This window comes from Lampetra planeri, chromosome 38, assembly GCF_965212315.1.
Source record: "Lampetra planeri chromosome 38, kcLamPlan1.2.h2, whole genome shotgun sequence".
Lineage (NCBI taxonomy): Eukaryota > Metazoa > Chordata > Hyperoartia > Petromyzontiformes > Petromyzontidae > Lampetra > Lampetra planeri.
The window spans coordinates 343552-366478 of NC_136144.1; the positions used below are offsets into that span (position 1 = coordinate 343552).

General features: G+C 54.6%; 1 protein-coding gene across 3 annotated transcripts; it reads right to left on the bottom strand.

Annotated features, from left to right (window-relative positions):
* Positions 1-443: 443 nt before the first annotated feature.
* CHDH (choline dehydrogenase) lies at positions 444-22653 on the bottom strand. Of its 3 annotated transcripts, XM_078612147.1 has the most exons (10): positions 22198-22653; positions 20510-20851; positions 17722-17862; positions 16843-17102; positions 16442-16593; positions 15647-15776; positions 15200-15334; positions 14376-14518; positions 2934-3036; positions 444-1422 (listed from the first exon to the last, which is right to left on the bottom strand). In XM_078612147.1, the coding sequence occupies exons 1-10, from the start codon at positions 22227-22229 to the stop codon at positions 1031-1033; spliced, it is 1830 nt and encodes a 609-aa protein (XP_078468273.1). In that variant the 5' UTR covers positions 22230-22653; the 3' UTR covers positions 444-1030. The 3 variants fall into 3 exon arrangements, with proteins under 3 accessions (XP_078468273.1, XP_078468274.1, XP_078468271.1); XM_078612145.1 differs by lacking the exon at positions 444-1422 and having other exon boundaries at positions 1510-3036; XM_078612148.1 differs by lacking the exons at positions 444-1422; positions 20510-20851; positions 22198-22653 and adding an exon at positions 18263-20509 and having other exon boundaries at positions 1450-3036.
* Positions 22654-22927: the final 274 nt, after the last annotated feature.

The window sequence follows — 22927 nt, forward strand, 5'->3', positions numbered from 1 at the left end:
GAGGATCAAATACTTTTTTCCCTCACTGTATGTACGGTAAAGTGATGGTTTTGGTTGGATCCTCAGAAGGTTTTCTCCGCATGGCTGGGGAGACAGCTTTGCGGGTTGTACATTCCTATGCATTGTACTCTAATGCCTTTGGATTGCACTCTAATGCTCACATGCCCTTTGGATTGCACCCTTTGGGTTGCACTCTCATGCCTTTGGATTGCAACACTATTCGATTTAACATTAACATGCTTATCTCTCACATTAACATAGCCACTTCCATGCCCTCGTCGAGGAGGCCACTCTCCGATCTTACATTTACATGTTAATTTCTTACAATAACATCACTAGCCTCACCTACTTCTTTATGACCCGTGGGATACACCCATTTCAAACTTTTAAAAGTCTGCCTCAGCAGCAGATCATGCTTTCCCACCTGATGACGGACGCTTGTATTGCGCCCGAAACGTCGCGATTGATTTTATTTTATACCTACGTAACTTTACCGAAAGAACCAAAGAGTATTGATGAGGATGTTGCTTCCCAGTCACATCAACGATGCATCACAACAACCACCACTAGCATTGTCACGATTATCTTCACCACCACCACTACCACCACCATCATCATCACAATAAACATAATCGTCGTCGCGATCATCATCAACACCACCACCTCCACCATCATGATCACCATTACCATCAGCAAGGCCATCACCAAAAACAACGACAAAGATCCCCTAAAAAGTCTTAACAGACTGTTGGGGAAAGTGCTGTTAGCGAGCACCTATCGAGGCCGGCACAGTGCACGAGGAAGTGGGTGGCCAGCACCAAGCACGGTCGCATTTGTCTCCTTAGTGGCGATGTTTACACACTGCACCAGGTACTCATTTGATGTTGAGTCGACTTAGGGGAGGCCGAGGACCAGTTCAAATAATCGTCACTGGTGTTGGCCATGAGTGTGAAACGAACTTAGATAACCGTGTTTTTAGTGCAGCGCGCTAAATGCTGCATGACCACTCCCCACCACCATCTCCCCCAGCTCACGCCGAGTAGACGGGTGCGCCACTGGGCGGCAGCAGCTCGCGACCCCTCACCATGTCGGCCACCCTCTCGGCCACCATTACCACGGGCGCGTTGGTGTTGCCGCTGGGCAGGCACGGGAACACCGAGGCGTCGACCACGCGCAGGCCACCCGCCCCGCGCACCCTCGCCTGCTCGTCTACCACGGCGTTGGCCGTGTCGCCCATGCGGCACGTGCCGCATGGGTGGTAGGCGGTCTCGGCATGCCGGCGCACCCACGCGTCGAGCTGCACTGCCGAGGTGACGTCGGGACCCGGCGACACCTCGGCACCCCGGAAGGGGCCCAGGGCAGGCTGCGAGAAGATGTCACGCGCCAGCTCCACGCAGCGGCGCAGCTCCCACACGTCGCGCTCTGCACGCACGCACGGGGTAACGGGGGGTGGGGGGGTTACGGGGGGGTGGGTCGGGTGAGACCCACAAAGTCACTACACGGAGACTCGCACAGAGACACAACGACTAACACAGAGACCCAGACACACACAGGCTCACACAGAGGCATACAGAGACACACAGATACACACACAGAAACACATTACCGACTCAAACAGATACATACAGAGACACACACGCAGACACACAGAGACACAGATGCACATTATCACACAGAGGCACAGACACAAGGACTCACGCAATGACATACTGGTTCTGCGTGTGATTCAGTCACACACACATGGTTTGTACGTTTGCGCTCATTGCTAGACTCAATACTCACGTTCCTCTGGAATCGGTTTGCTGGTTCCTTCCAGTCTGAGCCGGTAACCGGTTTTGGGATCGTTTTGCCGGTTATTGGTTAAGAACGTCTACTCATACGACATGGCCCAGCGGTAGTGGATTCGTCGCTTGTTGTCGAGGTTCACGGCTCGAGTCCAGCTGGCCGCCCTGGTCAGTACTGCGGTGTGCTTTAATCCATAACAATGCTACTTACGTTGCCGTCTGCTTCACTCATGGTGGACGGAAATGTACACCGCAAGTTACTCAAATGGGATTCCATATATAGCAGCAACACAGCAACAACCACTGGGGCTGCACTAGGGCTAGACCACACAGCAACATCGCATCCTTACTATCAGATTAATGCACAAGAACAGCTGCCACTGGGGGTTTACTAGGGCTAGACCACACAGCAACACCACCCCTTACTATCAGATTGATGTACAGAGAAAGCTGACACTGAGGGTACACTATGGCTAAACAACACAGCAACATTGCCCCCTTACTATCAGATTAATGCATGAGGGCAGCTGCCACTGTGGGTTCACTAGGGCTAGACTACACAGTAACATCGTTCCTTACCTTTGTAATGCGGGCGTAAACGGCCTCGCGGATATGACGTCACGGGGGGAGGGGTTAGGTCACGTGAGAGAGAGGGGTAAGGTCTTAAGGGAGAGAACCGGAAGAGACGGGAGGAGAGTTTGGGAATAGAGAGAGAGTGAGGCCACGCAGGGCGGAGAGTGGAGAGTGGCGAGATCGCCACACGGTGCGACTCGGCACCGTCGGCCAGCGGTGACCGAGCAAGGGAGGAACGGGGAGCAGCGGTGGAGCTGCAGTGAGAGCAGCCGGAGGACTGCACAAGGGAACCTGCAGCGGAGCTGCATCGGAGTGGAGAAAGGCTACGGGAGCGACGGCAGCTGTCGAGCTGCCAAGCGGGGAGGCTCTGAGCGAGGGCCGTGTGGGGCAAGTGTAAAGAACCCAATAAAGGACAACGGAGACAGACACAGTGAAAGAGTCCTTTATTACACCTTGGAACAACCGCAGCCTGCGTCTGTGAGGCACAACGCCACCTTGTATGGTATTGTAAAGGATGTGACAGCCGCTGCTGTGCACGCATCGCGACCCGGGCATCATGCGACGGCACCTGCTCACCTGTGCTCAGGTAGTTGGGCTGGATTACGGGGGGATCCGTGGGGTTGGTGGATCGCAGCTTGAGCCAGCCCACACTCGTTGGTCTCAACGACCCCACGTGGGCCTGACAAGGTGGAGGGAAATCAAGATCATCATCAGCATCATCATCTGATCACGATCAGAAGCAACATCACCACCATCATTATTACCACCACCATCATCATGTATGTGTAGTGACGCAGATCGGAGACAGTAATAACTGGAGCCACTTCTTTTATTTAACAAGCACCATCGGGATAATACACACCCTACGTGGGTGCTCACTATTTTAATTAAGACCATCTGTTGTCGGTGGCACTACTTAGAACAGTTGGTAGGCTGTCTGACTAACAGCACCCCGAGATGGTGAAGATGGAGACGATGACGAGGAGATGGTGACGATGACGAGGAGATGGTGACGACGACAAGATGGTGACGACAATGATCTTGAACAGCACGACGGGAATCCCACTTCCAGCGACAGCCCCCTCTTATACTCCCCTTTCTGGAACCTACTAGTGGGTTCCCGGGCTCCCCGATGGGCTCCTTCTGTGACCTTTCCCCTAGATGTCCCCCTCTCGTATATATCGTGGCCTGCTGACGCGAGTACTGCCGTACACCGCAGTTACCCTTTTTCGTCAGCAGCCAGTGCTATACCACTACATACTAATGTTAAACTTTTTTCATACGATACGTAGCCAACCGTGATAATCGGAGTGTGCTGGGAAAAGAGCATAAACTAAACAAAAAAAGCTGTTTTAAATAAATACATTTGTCAATCTAGATGATTTACATATGTATAGCTCCAGTGGCTTCCTAATATCTGAACGAAGAGCGTTCCAAATGGCCGCAGAAGTGCATCCAAAAGCGTGTGATGCAGTGACCATCTTTGTTCAATGGCCAGCCAGAAGCCGCTGCGAGAATCATCATCATTACCACCATCAAAATCATCACCACCATCACCACCATCACCACCACCACCACTTTCAGCTCCATAATCACCATTATCACCACGACCACCATCATCAGGACCATAATCACCATCATCTCCATCATTAGCATCATCATGACCATCATCACCACTATCATGACCAGCATCACCAACACAAACATGATCAACACCACCTCCATCAATACCGTTATCATGACTGTCATCATCCAAATCATTACTTTGTAACACCAAAAAACAACTACCAATCGCCACTTCCCACACATGAACACACAACAACAGCCACCATTCACTGCTAAGTGGCGGTGACGTCACCCCAGTGCTTTTCCCAGGCTAGGAGCACTTTGAGGCCACATAAAGTGTTGAAGGCTTGCTGACAGGAGGTTATGGAACAAACTCAGGTGCCATGGGTTGACTGACTAAGATGAATGGCAGATGCACCAACTGTGCTCCTCACTGTGCCAACTTGTTGTGTTAGCCACCCGGTGCTCTGCTCGTTGTTGTGAGCGTCACTCCTCTACCCTCAATTGTTGTTGGAGTGACTGCCCCCAACTGCCCAGGGGCATCCTTCACAGGCCTCCTCCACATAGATATTGAGACAGCTGGTACTCATCATTGGCAAGTCTTATTATGTTTTATTTTTATTATTTTATTACTTCCCTTCTACGTGACTTTACCGAAAGAACAAAGAAGATGAATCCCTGCAGTCACGAAAGCTTTAAATCGAAAATTAAGTCTAATCAGTTATATATTATTATTTTATCATTTCCCTTCTACGTGACTTTACCGAAAGAACCTAGAATATGAATAAGTCTAATCAGCTCCACATCCTCCAGTACTATTTCAGTCCATATCTTCTCTTGCCTGTGCCTCGCCTATTTAGCCCCAACTATCCAACTAGGCATGTGGGCTATACGAGCCAACGCAACTTTGCTTGCTAGAGGAGCTCACTGATGGATCTGTATCCAGATATTTCAAGGGTCTGTGAGATCCCCACGCAATTTCGTCTGATTAAACCCAGGATGGAACGTGGACAGCCGAGCAGTGCAGATTTTTATTTAGAGGACTCCACGTTTCACAAGCATAGAGGAGGGAGGACATAACTGTGGCCGAGAAGACCTGGGGCTTCATGTGGAGCGATAGGCCGGGTATCTTCCACACGGCGTTGCAAAGCTCACGAAAATATAATGCCACTCAACTGGCCATAAAAACACTGCCCAGGTACAAAAAGTTCTCTACTCTCGCCACAACTTTTCCATCACTCATGGGGGATGGAGGGAGGGGAGCATGTGTGGTGACTGTGAATGTCACTGTGTGGTGCTGGGCTTACGAAGTCACAGTGGATAATGTGTTGGTATTATGTATAGCCCGCTTACTGGGCATAGTACCAGCCCTAGCGGGGCTTGGGTGCACGCTGGTCAGCGCGGAGGCACCACATAGTGTGCGGTGCGGGCTCCCGGTGATGGAGCGAAAGGGAGTGTCAGCCAGCCAGGGTTACATAGGGGCATGATACGCTGGATGACCTGCCGACACGTGACCGGATGATATTGGAGGGGGGCCACCGGTGGACGGGGGCCGCTGGGTGGTCACGTGGTATAAAACAGGCCGATATAACGGGGGCCCCGTGAGGGGCTCGAGGTTCTTCGGGTTGCTCGTGAAGAAGATCCACGTTGGGTTAAAGAAGCCTCTAGCCACGCGGTCTGGGACCCAGCTTGTGGTCTGGGCCGGGATAGCGAACTGTGTGTAGTTCTGCCGTAGCGTGGCTTAGATGGGCATTCAACACCCAAGTGTAGGTTGTATTATGTTATGTTGAGTTGGTGAAATAAATAGTGTTGCTCCCAAGACAACATCTGCGACTCAGTTGGACTCACTACCCATGCAATGACATACAGGCACTTTGTTTGGTGGGGCTGATGGTAAGTCACCCACTTCTTAGTAGCATGCTCCCGGTTCAGCAGTAGCACCTCTAACTCCTCAGAGTGGGCAGGAATCACCAGATCATCCAAATCCACAGCATGGTTGAATAGTAGCGAGTTATACCAGCTAGAAATTCCACCTATCTGTACCAGCTAGAAATTCCAAACGGTACAGCCATGAAAAGCTTTTTGAACTACCTGCTCAAGGAATATGTTAAATAGTGTCAGGGACAGAGGACATGCGTAGGCCCGCCACTTGATAGTGTCAGGGCCAGGGAACATCCGTAGGCCCATCACTTAATAGTGTCAGGGCCAGAAAACATCCGTGGGCCCGTCACTTAATTTCAACTCGCTGCAACACCTCCATGAGTCAGGGTTGCTGGGGAAGTTGTGGATCACGTACCCAAAGCAACCATCGCAGCGGCATGAGTTGCCATCTTGAAAGACACCCATTACCCCTCAGCATCAGGAAGGGTGAAAATATTGCTTGCAACCTTCATCGACTAGACAAGACCAGGATATTCTGGATTTGAGTGGTGTCCTAGATGGACAATGGCCACCACAATGAATGTATGGAATGCACATATTGAAGATGACGAGGCGATGGCCAATGAAAAGATCAGCTTCACAATAGACCCTGGTGTCAAGTACACGGGCCCGCATCTGCCGTTTCGTCACTATATAGTCCAGCAGATGTTCTTGCATGAACCCGGCGTGCATCCATGATTTTGTGTGGATGTGTAATGTAGTAACTCGGCGGGAGACGACTTCACGGGTAACACACTCTTTATTTTATCAAACTTGGTTACAGGTGACTAACACCTACTTGTATCTCGGGTGACAAACACCCACTTAGCTACTTGGCGACTAACGCCCACTGAGCTACTCGGATGACCAACATCCACTTAGTACTCGGGTGACAAACACCCACTTAGCTACTTGGCGACTAACGCCCACTGAGCTACTCGGATGACCAACATCCACTTAGTACTCGGGTGACAACCACCCACTTAGCTACTTGGCGACTAACGCCCACTGAGCTACTCGGATGACCAACATCCACTTAGCTACTCGGCGACTAACGCCACTGAGCTACTCGGATGACTAACATCCACTTAGCTACTCGGCGACTAACGCCACTGAGCTACTCGGATGACTAACATCCACTTAGCTACTCGGCGACTAACGCCACTGAGCTACTCGGATGACCAACATCCACTTAGCGACTAAGTCTTCAGCTCCGTCTTCGGGTCTTCAACTGGGTAACTCCCCCCGAGTGCTCTCGCGCGTCCCCCTTTATACCCCACCTGCGGACGTCGCTGCGAGCACCCACTTATTCGACCAATCGCCGGGCGCTGGCTACGATCCTCTTTTCCCACATCTCATCGTGCCTCACCACTCACGCCGCGCCGCCCCGTCATCTGTCACTCCCGGCGCGCGCGTCCACACCACGCCCACAACGCGTGCCCAACCCCGCACCCCGCGCCGCCCCGTGATCCATCACTGTCACAGTCGGCGCACGTCAATACCACCACTACATCACCCCCTACCACATAGCTCGCAGCCGCCCCGGCTGCTACAAAAATATACAAACCCTCCCTGTGTGCCCCGTAACACAACACAACAACAAGAACAACAACTAAGCTAACAACACAACACGACGCGAACACCACCATCCGCAACCCTCAACCAATGCCACCGCGACAATAGAACAATATATACAAACCGGCGAGTGACAATAGCAATGTGTATACAAAAAAAATAAATGGAAATTTTTTTTTTTTCTTTCGACTCGTGCAGTGTCCCCTTTTCTCCCGAGCGTCCCTACAACGGGACATTACCCCGGCAGAGGGGAACACCGGGCGAGCTCGGTGTAGAGCACAAAAAAACCGTCCTCATGAAAATTGTTGAGACCTAGCCCGAGTCCGCCTTGCCGGTCCGTCGTACGGCACCAGACGCGGTTGAACGTCCGGTGGTGCCGGCGGTTCAGGAAGACATCGGCCAGGCATCGAGGACTCGTGCGTGCCCCGGGGTTCAGGCTCTCGACGGTCAGCAGCCGTCAAGCCCGAGGCACCTGGGGGTGGGTCAGGTGGAGACACGTGAGGATCAGCCTGCGACACCTCCCTCCCCGAGTCGACGGTCACATCACACGCCCGGTCGTCACGGCACAGAACGGGGTCACACGGTGCCGCATAGGGCTTCAGTCGGGAGGGGTGCACATACCAACGGCGTTTCCCCCATTTAATCTGTATACTCTGGGGCCGTGCAACCCGCACAATTTCCACCGGTCCCCTCCAAGGTCTCAACAACTTGGGGGACGTAGCCAACGGTGCATGTGGACAATGCAGCCAGGCCTTATCGCCTGGTTTCCAATCATGCGTATGCACCCTCCGCTCATGCAATTTCTCGTTTGCAATTTGCCGCGACCGCGAATTCAACCTTGCCCCCTCCCGCGCTTCAGTCAATTTGGCGATATTAAATTTGATGTGGTCTGCCAATTTAGATTTTGCACGTGGCTGGGAAATCCCCAGTTGGACGTCCATGGCCGGATCGGCCTCCCGCCCATACATAAGAAAAAATGGGGAAAACCCTGTCGCCGCATGAGGGGCCATTCGATAGGCCGCGAGTACCCCCGGCACCTGTAAGTCCCAATCAACCTGATCGTCGCAGACCTGTTGGCACAACATAGACGTAATCGTTCTGTTCAGACGCTCAACCATCCCGTCAGTCTGCGGGTGGTAGGGGGAAGTACGCACTTTCTTTGTACCCAACAGGTCGCACACCTCGCGCAACAAAACGCTCGAAAAATTCTTCCCTTGATCCGTCAGCAAGCGTTCGGGGGCGCCCTTGTCCAACACATAACCCTGGACAAAGGCGTCCGCCACCGCCGCAGCCGACTGGTTGGCGAGCGGCCATGCCATAGGCCATCGGGTGAAGTATTCCACGCCAACCAGCAGGAACCTATTTCCCCTTGGTGTAACCGGAAAGGGCCCCAAGATGTCCAACGCTACCAATTCGTTTATACGCGAAACCTGAATGGATTGCAGCGGTGGATTAGCTGCCAATGGTGGCGGTTTCCTTTTGGCGCACCCTACGCATCCCTTAAGAATATTCGCCACGTCGTTACCCATCCCCGGCCAATAATAGTCTCGCTGGATTAGGGCGAGCGTTTTGTGAAAACCCAGATGCATGAGCCGTTCATGAGCTGCCAGAACAACCCTACCCCGCATAGCAACAGGCACAACGAGCACGTGACGCCGGGACATGTTGTCCCACCTCATCAACAGGCCCTGTCTGCATACCCAGGAACCGACCCGCGCCTCCCCTTGTTCGGGAGCGCCAACTTTCCGACGCAGCGTAAGTAGGGAGCTGTCGGACATCTGGAGGCGGCCCCACTCAATGAGGGGCAACGACAACAGCGAATCCCTCCCCGTGGGGGCGTCCTCTCCCGGGGTGTCAGTGGCGGCGAGCGCAACTCCCGGGGTGCCGGCGACCGGGGGTTTGCACCGCGCTGATCCCAACAAACATGTGCAGTCCGTGCACGGCGGCAACCGCGACAAGGCGTCCGCGTTTGAGTGCCGCAACCCCTTGCGGTAAATCGTCGTGAATTGGTAGTCTTGAAGGACCTCCAACCATCGGGACAATTGGCCCGATGGCTGCGCCACGCGCATAGCGTATTGTAGAGCCGCATGGTCCGTCCGGACCGTAAAATGACGGCCGTAAAGATACGGCCTGAATTGCTGTGTAAAAAACACAATGGCTAACAATTCACGACGAGTTACGCAATAGCGTTGTTCCGCGGGGGAAAGAACCCTACTACCGTAGGCGACCACCCGTTCAACCCCCCCGACCAACTGTGAGAGCACCCCCCCGATACCCGTATTGCTGGCGTCCGTGTCAAGCAAAAACGGTTGTGTGAAATCGGGGTAACACAAGGGGGGAGCCTGCACCAAAGCGTCACGGAGGGAGCAGAACGCATCCTCCTCCTCTGCCCCCCAGTGAAACCTCACACCCTTAGCCGTCAAAGCGTGCAGGGGCTTGGCTATGGTGGCAAATTGCTTGACAAAACGACGGTAATAGGAGGCAAAACCAATGAAACTACGAACCTCCGTGACCGAGGTTGGCGTTGGCCATGAGCTGACGCAATGCGTCTTAGCAGGGTCCGTCGAGATCCCTGAACGACTCACGATATGGCCCAAATACCTGACCGATTCCCGAAGCAGAAAACATTTAGCCGGTTTAAATTTAAGCTTAGCGGAACGCATCCTGAGGAACACCGCTCTCAGTCGCTGGAGGTGCTCCTCGAAAGTCCGACTAAAGACGATAATATCGTCAAGATAAATCAAACAGGTATCCCATTGGAGGCCCGACAAAACCAATTCCATGAGTCTCTGGAACGTGGCGGAAGCGGAATGTAAGCCCATGGGCAAACGGTTGAATTCAAAAAGGCCCCCAGGTGTCCGGAAAGCAGTTTTAGGTTTAGACTCGTTATCGAGTGGCAATTGCCAAAATCCAGAAAGCAGATCGAGTGTGGAAAAAAACTGCGCTCCCGCCAAGGCATCCAGCGACTCATCCATCCTGGGGAGCGGATACGCATCCGCCATCGAGATTTTGTTTAAGCGGCGGAAATCGACACAAAACCGCAAGGACCCGTCCTGTTTCTTTACTAGGACAATAGGAGCACCCCACGGACTAGAAGAGGGCGAAATGATATCGGCCGCCAACATATCATTAACCGCCGATTGCACATGTTCCTTCTCGGCCGGGCTGAGCCGGAAGGGATTCTGGCGAATAGGGGCCGCGTCCCCTGTAGCTATGTGGTGGCGCAACAGGTCAGTGCAGCCGATATCGTACTTATGTTTGCTGAACACGTCAGCAAACTCGATGAGCAAACCCCTCAATGCTCCCAATTGCACCCCGGACAAGTTAGCAGAACCCGCACACAGCGAGTCCAACCACTCAGTCCCCTCATCACTTTGAGGATGCGACTCGACAGTAAAATCTGCTTGAGCCACGAGCCGTTCCTCAACGGGCAGCGGCGCGGCGTGAGCCAGCACCGTTCCCTGCGCAATTACGGCCGGCCGCGACCCCGTATTCAGGACCATTACGAACGGCTCACTGTCCCCTCTCACCACGGTTTGAGCAACCGCTAAGTCGAGGCCCTTACTGGCTCTGTTTGACGGCCCCAACAGCACCCCCTGTGCCTCCGCACCCACCTCGAGTGGCTTCCTGAACCGAAGGGGTACTAACATTTGCGATCCCGGGGGTACCCGTACAGTGTGAGTCGCCAGCGCCTGCACCGTCGCACAAACCGTGCGCACTTTGATAGGGCTCGACAAGAAGGCAACCCGCCGACCTGACGGAAGCTCTATGCAGGCCTGATCAATAAGAATTTTGATGGGCATTTTTGACAAAAAGTCCGTACCTAGCAAACAGGGAACGGCCAGCGATGATGATACAAAAATAGGGCCCGCTAATTTAATGTCCCCAATGCAAATAGTCGCCCGAATCTGGCCGATGATCCCCAGGGATCCCCCATTCGCCGCATAAAATGGCACGTCTACTGGCAGAAGGGGTCTACTTTGGACGGGAAGAATGTTATAAATAAGGTCCGAGATGATGGTGGCCGACGCACCCGTGTCAACAAGCACCCGGACCTCAACCCCGTCAATGAACCCCGTTACCACGGACGACCCGGCTGACGCAGCCACGATCCTGTGGGCCAATTCGGACCACTCGACTGCTTGCGGGCCGCGTACGGACCCCCCTCGCCGAATTGAACCCCCGGCACCCAGCCGCGAACCCCCCACCGCGAAGCGGCGACCCGAATGTGCCGTGTTTGTGGACCGAACGTGTGAGGTGCCGCGACTTGCCGGGTTTTGTTGGGATGACTTGTGGCCCTGGTCGTCGTCCCGACGTGGTCCTGCGGCGCGCGGACGCGGGGCCTGGCACCCGGCTGCGACGTGACCCCGAAGGCCGCAGTTATAGCAGACGACGGACGTCGTAGGTTTCGGTTGCTCCAGCTTGCGGGGCGAACGTGTGGGCGAACGACCTCCCGTTCTCCACTCCCCCGGACACGATGCAGCGAAGCCCCGCTCCTGCACCGCAGCTGGCTGAGGTTCGGCGATCGTGGCGGCCAGTGCCGCATTCCCCGGCCATTTGCAGACGACCCCCGGCTTGCGTTTGAGGACCTCGTACGCGTGAATGCTCGTGGCGATCGCCAGGGAGCAGATCTCCATCTCGTCTGCCACGTTGATGGGGACCCCCAACTCGTGGGCCAACACCAGCAGCTGCTCCGTCACCATGGCGTCCTTCCCCTCCTTATCCATGCGGGGAAAAGCCGCGTCCGCCAAGGCGAGCAGTGCCGTGCGGTAGGCTAGCGTCGTTTCCCCAGCCACCTTCCGCCGATCGTAGAACTGGTGGCGGCACGTGGAGGGCGGCCCGAACACCTTCGCCATCAGGTGTAGTGCGGCCTGGAGCGTAGAGCGGGACGACCTTGCAGCAGATGTGAAGGCTGCAAGCGCGTCGTCGTCAAGCATCGCTGGCAACGCACGCAGGGCAGTGGTGTCGGACCACCCCGACATCTCCTGATGAGCGAGGAACCTTCGTTGGAAGGCTCCCCAGTCGCCCCCATCCGCCTTGAACGCCGACAGCGCGGGCAATCTTTGCTGGAGGACCCGATCGTCGTCGACGTCGGAGAGATTTTCCCGCGCTCCGCTGGAGTTGTGTAAAATGTCGGCTCGGTTGTCAGGCGCAAAATGGAGGGCTCCGGCGCGCGCCGATGACGTGGGCTGCGCTGCGCGGAGGTGTCCGGCCACGTGGCGTCCGTCTTTCCCGCCAATCGGTGGCGGCCCCCCCAAAACGGCGGCAACTTCCAGACTTTTGGCGCGAAGCGCCCTTTGGCGGGAATCCTCCACCGTCGCTTCCTCCACGACCCCCGCAGCCGTTTTTCCGCTCGCCGGAACGGAGATGTCGGCCAAGACAGCGGCGGCGGCGAGTAGCAACTCCGCCAACCGGGCGTGCGCGTCCTGGAGGCCGGTGTCGGAGGCAAGCGGAGCGTCGGCCATCACCGCGAAGTGCTGCATCGGCGGCAACTCCTCGTCCTCTACTCCCGAGGTCGGTGTCCCCGGTACGCCGTCGTCATCCCGACCTCGCTCGTGGGTACGGGTAGTCTTCCTTGTGTCCATACTTCTTGAAGACAGGTTTACTTCTGACGCCAGTTGTAATGTAGTAACTCGGCGGGAGACGACTTCACGGGTAACACACTCTTTATTTTATCAAACTTGGTTACAGGTGACTAACACCTACTTGTATCTCGGGTGACAAACACCCACTTAGCTACTTGGCGACTAACGCCCACTGAGCTACTCGGATGACCAACATCCACTTAGTACTCGGGTGACAAACACCCACTTAGCTACTTGGCGACTAACGCCCACTGAGCTACTCGGATGACCAACATCCACTTAGTACTCGGGTGACAACCACCCACTTAGCTACTTGGCGACTAACGCCCACTGAGCTACTCGGATGACCAACATCCACTTAGCTACTCGGCGACTAACGCCACTGAGCTACTCGGATGACTAACATCCACTTAGCTACTCGGCGACTAACGCCACTGAGCTACTCGGATGACTAACATCCACTTAGCTACTCGGCGACTAACGCCACTGAGCTACTCGGATGACCAACATCCACTTAGCGACTAAGTCTTCAGCTCCGTCTTCGGGTCTTCAACTGGGTAACTCCCCCCGAGTGCTCTCGCGCGTCCCCCTTTATACCCCACCTGCGGACGTCGCTGCGAGCACCCACTTATTCGACCAATCGCCGGGCGCTGGCTACGATCCTCTTTTCCCACATCTCATCGTGCCTCACCACTCACGCCGCGCCGCCCCGTCATCTGTCACTCCCGGCGCGCGCGTCCACACCACGCCCACAACGCGTGCCCAACCCCGCACCCCGCGCCGCCCCGTGATCCATCACTGTCACAGTCGGCGCACGTCAATACCACCACTACAGATGCACCGATGCCAGAACAGCGTGTTGGTGATTACAAGCCCATGAGCTGAACAAAAGTTTAGTTGTTTCTTACCATTGTTATTGAGCTAATCTGGCCCATGCCTTTCAATCACTCTAGCCCACGTGTAAGCGTCATGACCCACTCGGGCCTTAAAGTCACCCAACAGAATGACTATATCCCAAGGGCCCACTTTAGCTAGCACCTGGGACAGGTCATAGAAGGTGTCTGACTCATCGGCCGTGCTGCATCCCTCCGCTGATAATTCATGTTCTGTGGGTGTGCATACGCCACCACTACCGCTGCCAACATCATCACCATTACGGCCATTGTCACTATTATCACCATCATCACTATCATCTATCTGGGCTGGGTAAAGCACAGCTTGAGTGTGCGTTCTCATTACCATTGCTCGTTTGCACTTCCGATGAGCACGGTCCGGCTGCGTAGGGTGCGAAAGAAGTTCAACATACATACAGAAAACAAAAGTGCATTGTACTTGCCCCCGCCGGGGTAACGTGGAATGTCCCCCTGCTCACCTGGAAGGCCTCCATGGTTGGGTCTACGCGGCCATGGTCGATCACCTGGGCGGGCAAGAAGTGGAACTGGACGTCAGGGTGAGCCACCGAGGGCTCCGAGCGAGCGAACCCCCCCGTGTCCATGTGGGCCGTGGCACAGGGGCCTGGCAGGGGGACACGAAGGGACACACGGGGACATGAGGGGACACACGGGTACACGAGGAGACATACGGGGACACACGGGGACATACTGGGACACACAGGGACACACGGGGACACAAGTGGAAGCCTCGCTGAAGGGAGGAGACCCCACACTATAGTCAAGCAGTGTGGTGGTTGTTGTTCCCCCTCTCCTCCCGTGCCTGGTCCTCACCTTCACCAAGTTCCCCTTCCCTTGCTGTTGCAACCTTGGTGTGTTTTCTTTCCCCATATCACCCCATATCACACCACCCCCCAATGTCCTTAGCACGACGTATATCGACTCTATAGCGGGGATAATTTGAAACTCCCTCCGTCACAGAGGATCACACGGAGACATGGAGATACATGGGGACATGGGGAGGGGGGAGCGGGGAAGACACGGGGACTTGGGCGGGACACGGAGACACGGGGGACACATGGAGAGTCAGACATACAGGGACACAGAGACATGGGATAAACACGGAGACACGGGGGACACATGGAGAGACGGACATACAGGGACACAGAGACATGGGATGAACACGGAGACACGGGGGACACATGGAGAGACGCAGCTGTATCGCTGGTGGAGTGGGCGCGCTGATAATTAATACACTTTGGAGGGGGGAGGAGGGGTGGAGGGGGCCGGGGGGGCTTTCTCATGCCTGTGAAGCGCAGCAGCCACTGGAGGCCCGCACTGATCGTGCGGTGCGGCCGCAGGAGGCCGTAGAGCGTCACGGGCTGCAGGCAACGCCGCTGCACGTACACCTCCAGGTGGTCCTGCAGGTTCAGGCCCACGCCTTCACGCACAACGTGTGGGTGGGGTACTATGATTCAATCACCATCATCATTGTCATAATCAGTATCATCATTACCATAATCATCATAATCATCATCGTCATCATCATCATCACCATCATCATAATCATCGCCATTATCACCATCGTTATGATCATCTTCGACATTGTCAGCATCGTCATGATCATCGTCATCATCATCTATTTGGCTCCATTGCTGAACTTTATTCGTTTTGCATTTCTTATCCTGACTGAGCTCCCTCTATTCTGGTCCGCCGAGTTCACGAAAATCAACGCGGAACCTCGGTGACCCACCGGGACTGTTGACGAGCACCGGGATGCCGAGCCTCTTGAGCTCCTTCTCGGGTCCGATGCCGGACAGCAGCAGCAGCTGGGGCGAGTTGATGGCTCCTCCGCACAGAATCACCTCCCGCTCCGCGTACACCTGGCATTCGACGCGGAAAGAATTCGTTGCAACCCCAACCACTGGCCCTGCGTGGCTCCGAGCCATATTCACATCGTCCCCGTAAGTCCAGCAGCATCATCGGCATCAGTGGCAGCAGCAGCTTATCGTCACAGCGGTAAGGTCCGCTCGGCAAACAGCTGCAATGGACAGTCACCACCCATGTGATGCTGGCCACACGTTGCGATCCATGGCCCCCACTTTTGCTCTCTCCCAGAACCTAGCTCTCACCCGCACTGTGACCTCTCTCATCCAATCCGTCACCCCCTTTCTCATCTGCTCCGTGACACCCTCTCTCACGTGCTCCGTGACCGCTCTTTCACCCCCTCCGTGACCCCCTCTCTGTGACCCCTCACCTGCTACGTGACCCCCTTTCTCACCTGTTCTGTGACCCTTCTCTCATCCACTCCGTGACACTTTCTCTTTACCCGCTCCATAACCCCAATCCATGACCCCCTCTCTCACCCGCTGCGTGACCCCTTTTCTGTGACCCCCTCTCTCACCCACTCCATGACCCTCCCTCTCACCCACTCCATGATCCTCAGTCTCACCCACTCCGTGACCCCCTCTCTCACCCACTCTGTGACCCCCTCTCTCACCCGCTCAGTGACCCCCTCTGTCACTCGCTCCACGACTCCCTCTCTCACCCGCTCCATGACCCCCGCTCGCAGCAGCTCCACGCCCACGGCACGGTCGCCCTCGAAGAGCACACGAGTGGCGCTGGCGCGGTGCCGCACCTCCAGGTTGGGCCGGGAGAGCGCCGGGTGTAGGTAGGCACACGCCGTGCTCCAGCGCTTGCCTGGTGCACACGAAGATGAAGATAGAGGTCCCCTGGGGAGCCTCGAGCAGGCTGTTTGGCCAAATGTTGTTGGAGAATAGGGACCATGAAGGCCTGCAGGAAGGATGTTGCCACTGCAGGACTGAGCCTTTATCCTGACCCACTCACTCACTCACCCTGGTGGATGATGCCACTCACTCACTCACTCACCCTGGTGGATGTTGCCACTCACTCACCCTGGTGGATGATGCCACTCACTCACTCACTCACCCTGGTGTATGGTGCGATCCATCCAGCCAAAGCCCTCTTGCCGGTACCCGTTCATGTCCCCAGTGATGTGATGCCCAGCCTGCGCCGCCGCCTCCAGGAAGGCCTCGTGCAGGGGGTCCCCGGGGGTGGCGCGCGACACGTGCAGGGGGCCGTCGCCCCCCCGGTACGGGTCCGCGCCCAGCGCGTGGCTCTGCGCGCGGCGGAAGTAGGGCAAGCAGTGCGCGTACGACCATCCCCGCGCGCCGTGGTCGTGCTCCCACCTGCAGTGGGAGGTGCCCCGCTCGATCAGCCTCGCAGGCTCACACAACAGACAATCCATGAGTACATGGGTCTTCACGGGAGTCTATGCGTATGTACATGAGTGTGGTGGGGTCGTGTCGCGGTTAGCGCTACGCTGCGCTATGAAACCCGGCGAGCCGAGTTCGATTCCAGCTCATGGCTAAAAGCTTTTACGATTATCTGAACCCGGTCTTGGGCCTCCCCTAGGTCGACCCAGATTAAAATGAGTACCTTGTGCGGTGTGTAAACATCACCACTCGGGGTTACAAAGGCGGCCGGGCGTGGTTCTGGCGATCCACCCCCTTGTGCGCCGTTTCGGCCTTCATCGGTGCTACTTGCTAACAGCACTTGCCCCAACAGTCTGTGTAAGGCTATACGGGGGATCTTTGTCTTTATGCGAGTCTATGATTCTCTATGTGAGTCTTTGACTCTGTAAGCCCGTGGTTCGAGATTTGTCGATGGGTCTCTATGCGAGTCTGTGCAACTGTACACCAGTCTGTGACTCTAAGCAAGCCCCGTGGGTCTCTGAGTCGTCTCTGCGTTGGTCCGTCAACCTATCCGCGCCTCTGTGGGTCTCTCCGTTGTGAGGGCGAGGCTCACGTGTCGTAGTCGAGCGCGTGGCCGCGAATGTAGACCATGGCATTGAGGGACGAGGAGCCCCCCAGCACTCTGCCACGTGGCCAGTAGAGGGCGCGTCCTTCCATGTGCTGCTGGGGCTCCGTGTGGTAGCACCAGTTGTACCTGAGGCGCATCACAGCAAGCAGTAGGGAAGGGGGGGGGGGGGGTACCTTGTGGGGGGCCGTGCGGCAGCGGGACAGAATCTGTTGTTTCCCGTCACCCCCCTGATGAAAACAACCGTCATTCACCACTGAGTGGTGGTGACGTCACTACGGCGTGTGTTCCAGGCTAAGTGCACTTTGAGCCCACAAGACATTCCGAAGGCTTGCTGGCGGGATGTCATGGAACAATCTCGGTTGATTGGCTGAAATTACTTGCAAATGTGCGTGTGTTGAACTTCTTTCACAACCGTGTTAATTGGAGGTGCGGTGGAAGGACACCAAACTAAACAAAAAAAGCAGTTCTAAAGTAATGAGTTTTCAATCTCAAATTAGTCTTCAGATGCACCAACTGTGCTCCTCACTGTGTCAACTTTCTGCGTTGTATCTGCCCGGCGCTCTGCTCGTTGTTGTGAGCGTCGCTCCTCTGCCCTCCGTTGCTGCTGGAGGGCGACTGCCGAGTAGCAGCTTCCTTCACGAGGGCGTTCTTCTACAGAGGCAAATCTTGGCACGACTGGTACTAGTCATCAGGAATTCAACATCATTCTGTACCACATCAGTCCATCTCTTCTCTAGACAATGCAACACCCATGTAGCCCCCTCTACTTGGCCAAACAGAAGCTGCTTGGGCATGGTGGCTGGGCATATGGACTACGTGACCAAGCCAATGCAGCCTTGCCTGCCAAGTCAGATTGCTGACGGATCGTGTCCAGATCTTTCAAGAACCTGAGCTCCTCACACAATCCAGTCTAATTGAACCGAGGATTGATCGAAGGAAGGTCAACTTGAATGTGTTTAAACCAGCGCAGATGTTTTGTTCAGAGAGCTTAATGTTTTGCAAGCATAACTGTGGCCAAGAAGACCTGGAGTTTCATGCGTAGCGACAGTCCAGGTAGCGGATGAAAAGATAATGCCGTTTGACTGATATGAAGATAGACCTCTGCTACCAAACCGGCGCTGCTCATAAGCACGCTGCCCATGTATAAGGACTCCTCCAAGATCTCCACAGCTGCCCCATCGCCTCAACTGTTCAAGGTCGCGTTTATAGCAAAAGCAACTGGCCAACCAACTTACCTAAGCAATGCCATCCACCCATTCTTACCACCACGAAATGTAGGCTCATCAGAAATGAACCTCTGCTTGTGTGGGAGATCCACTCGCCTTAGGATAGCAGAACGGAGCTTCTCATCTGCAGCTCTGGTGGTCTGGAACAGACTGCCAGCTTAAGACCGGACTAAACACATTAATGTTCTCTTCTGTTTAACTAAAGTTTCAGTTTCTCAGTGCCATCCAAGCTTAGATCTCAGATTAATTTTTACTGAATATGGTGCGATATTGAATCTTGAATTGATTGATGGTATCAGGACATGGGCCCCTGTACAGTCCAGCAGATGTTATCTGCTTAAACCCGGCGTGCACCCGTGATGTTGTGTGGATGCACCCGCGCAGGAACAGCGTTTTGGTGATTACAAGCCGAAAGGCTGCACATAAGTCTAGCAGCTTCCTACAGTTGCTATTGAGCTGATCTGGCCTATGCTTTTCAATTACTCTAGCCAAAGTGGCTGCGTCATGACCCACTAGATCATTAAAGGCATCCAACAGGGTGACTTTATCCCGAGGGGCTACTTTAGCCAACACCTGGGACCAGCCCACCAAACCTACTGTATTCCACAGAGGTCCAGGTGGTACCAGCCTAGCTCCCAACAGACGAATGGCAGCCTCTCCTCTGCGGTGAGTGTTTGGACATTCCACGTGGCCAACCGCAGTAGTTTCCTGCTGTGTCTGGAGGAACCGCGAGGGGGTTCAGTATCCAAACGGAGTTTGGCCAGGAGACGTCATAGACGCTGTAACAGGATAAAATGTATCTACTACAGAATTAATGATAATTTATGTAAATGTGGAAGGAAGCCAATCAGCATCAAGGGGCAACCTAATGTGGGCTTGTTTGATCCAGAAATCATGTGACAGGAATCACATTAGCGATGTAAACATATCGAGCAAGGATCGAGCACGAGTTCATTTTATCGCAGATTCATTTTATCCCAGTATAGTACCTGTCCCCTCGAGCTCTCCGACGCACGCTTATTTCGTTTATTAGTTTTTTGGGGAATTTAATTGAAGGTGGGGGGGGGTCACCAGCCCTCATGCCTGGCCACTGGCAGCTGAAAGAGTCGTGAGGGCATTATCCGATTAGTTTCGCTTGTCACTCCAATGGCATTGGTCAAACCCACCACAGCGTCACCGACCCAGTAGGTGGGGCAATTTTGCCAGTCAGTCATTACCACCAATACCAACATCCGCCATTCGCCACTAAGTGACGGTGATGTCATCACGGCGCCTGCGCCAGGCCAGGTGGACTTTGAAGCCACGTGAATTGTCGAAGGGTCGCTGATATGAGGTCTCGGGACAGACCCAGGCGATGCCATGGGTTGGCTTACTGAGATGACTAGCAGATGGACCAGCTGTGCCCCCCTACTGTGCCAACTTGCTGTGTTTTAACCATCCGGTGTGCCGCTCGTTGTTGTGAGCGTCGCTCCATCGCCACCGCCACCACCGCCACCACCACAACCACACCACCATTAAAATGAGCGCTACCTCCCGCAGCTGCTCACCTATCATCGCACAGGTTGTAGGCGAGTGCCAGGGGCATGTGGATTTTCCACGCGAGCCTCTTGCTGCCCAGCACCGTGTCCCGGGGCCCGGCCTCGAGCAGCAGCACGCTGGCCCCCGGGTCCTCGGAGAGGCGCCCGGCTATCACGCAGCCTGCGCTGCCGCCCCCCACCACCACGTAGCTGTACCGGGCCCCCGCCCCTCCTCCTGCTGCTGCTGCTGCCTGCCGGGCGGAGGAGTGGTGCAGTGGGGCGGAGAGGAGAGGGGTGGTCGTAGCCACCCGAGCCCCGGCCAGGCGCCCCGCGTCCCCCCGGAGACGCGTGAGCAGCGGGTGCAGTGCGGCGCTGGGAGGAGAAGGGGAGGCTGTATGAGTGGGTGAGCGAGTGGGTGAATGAATGAATGAGTGGACAGATGAATGAGTGCACGGATACTGAAATTGCCAACACATTGGCATGTTGCATAGTTGGGTCTCGCCTTGACTATTGCAACTCCGTCCTAGTCCGGACCTCCACTGGCAACTTAAAAAAACTTCAAAGACTACAAAACAACCTAGCACACTCATCATTGGCCACACTCATCCCCGTCCCGACTCACTCGCCTGTCTCCGTGCCCTCAACTGGCTGCCCATCGCCAGCAGGGTCACATACAAGACCGCCTGCCTCTGCCACAATGCCTTCACATCTGCCTGCCCGCCGTACCTTTCTTCATTATTGACAACTTGCAGCTCAGCACACGGCAGATGCCTGCGCAGCGCGACTCACGACTTCCTCTTGATACCAAGATCCAGGATGGTCATGTCTATGCGCCGCTTCTCGGTGGCAGCCCCAACAGTCTGGAACGCCATCCCTCTGCACATTCGCAGCATCACCTCAATCGCCTCCTTCAAGAGAGACTTAAAAACTCACCTCTATAACCACGCTTTCGAGCGACTCTGAGCTTGGCTCCGCGCCTCTGAGTTGTGGCCGTTACGTCCGCAAATTTGCGCGCGTTATAAATTGCATTATTATTATTATGAATACATGCACGGGTGATGAACGAATGCCAGAATAATGAATGCACGAATGGATGAATGAATGCACAGATGTATGTGCGGGTGGATGGATGCACGAATCAATGTACAGATTGATGGATGCACGGATGAATTAATTCATGCCCCGAATAAATATACACGGACAAACTTGATCTGAAACGTCGTATGCTATTATTAAATTTATTTATTTTTTTATTTCTACGTGACTTTACCGAAAAAACCAAAGAGTAACACAGGGACACACAAACACTCCTGACCACGGGAACGAATGACGTGGAACGAACGAGCGCATGAAGCAACACACGCAAGCGCACGCGCGGTTCGGCGAATTATAATTCGTAACAGTTGGGACACAGCTATTGTGAGCCTTTATAAACATTGTGGCTCGCGTGAACGTTTATAGGACTATTGTAATGTATTTGTTCTGTTATTCATTCAATTTCTCATTTAATTATTCGTTCTAGTATATCGATAAATCATTCGATGATTCGTCTGCTTATTAATACCATTAGGCATCCACTTATTAACTCAATTATTAATTCTATCACTCATACCATTATTCATGAAACTATTAATTCCATTACTCATAAGATGATTCATTCAATTATTTCGTCGAGTATTCGTTGATTCGTGGGTGTATGTGTGCAGTGGTCGCTGTACCTCGACGCACGCCGAGCCTGAACGTTGAGCATCTTCTCACGACTCACGGCGGCACAACGTGGTTGCTGGTGGTGGTGATGGTGGGTTCTAATGAGACGACGTGGTTAGTTTGAACACGTGCACGGAGACAAAGGGAGACGAGAGAGAGAGTTACAGTCGGAGAGAGGCAGGGGGAGAGAGAGTGAGAAGAGAGACACGGGGAGAGACAAAAAGGGAGATAATTCAGAGGAGAGTGATTCAGGGGAAATATATTCAAGCGGAGTGACTCAAGGGCAAAGACACAGTCAAGAGAAACACGGTGGGTGACACACAGAGAGAGAGAGACTCAGGTAGACAGAGTCCCCGATGGAGACGCGGGGGGACAGGGGGAGATGATTGCGGGGATGATGGGGGGTGGAGCCGTAGCCGCTGATTCGCAGCCTCGCTCCGTGTATTGACCCTCGGCCCCTCCCAAACACGCAACCCCACCCGTGTTCACGCACGGCGCCAGGTACTCACTTAAGGCTGAGTTGACCTAGGGGAGGCCCGATACTGGTTCAGATATTACTCGCCACGTACGTTTGACGCGAGCGGGAATCGAATTCAGGTGTGTCGAGTTTAAAGCCCAGTGCGGTACGAACCATGGCAGCGACTCTGCTCAGCGTTCGACCTCCATACTGCAGCTCACAACCACTCACTCACCCACTCGCTCACCGAGTCACTCACTCGCTCACCACTCGCTCACCTACTA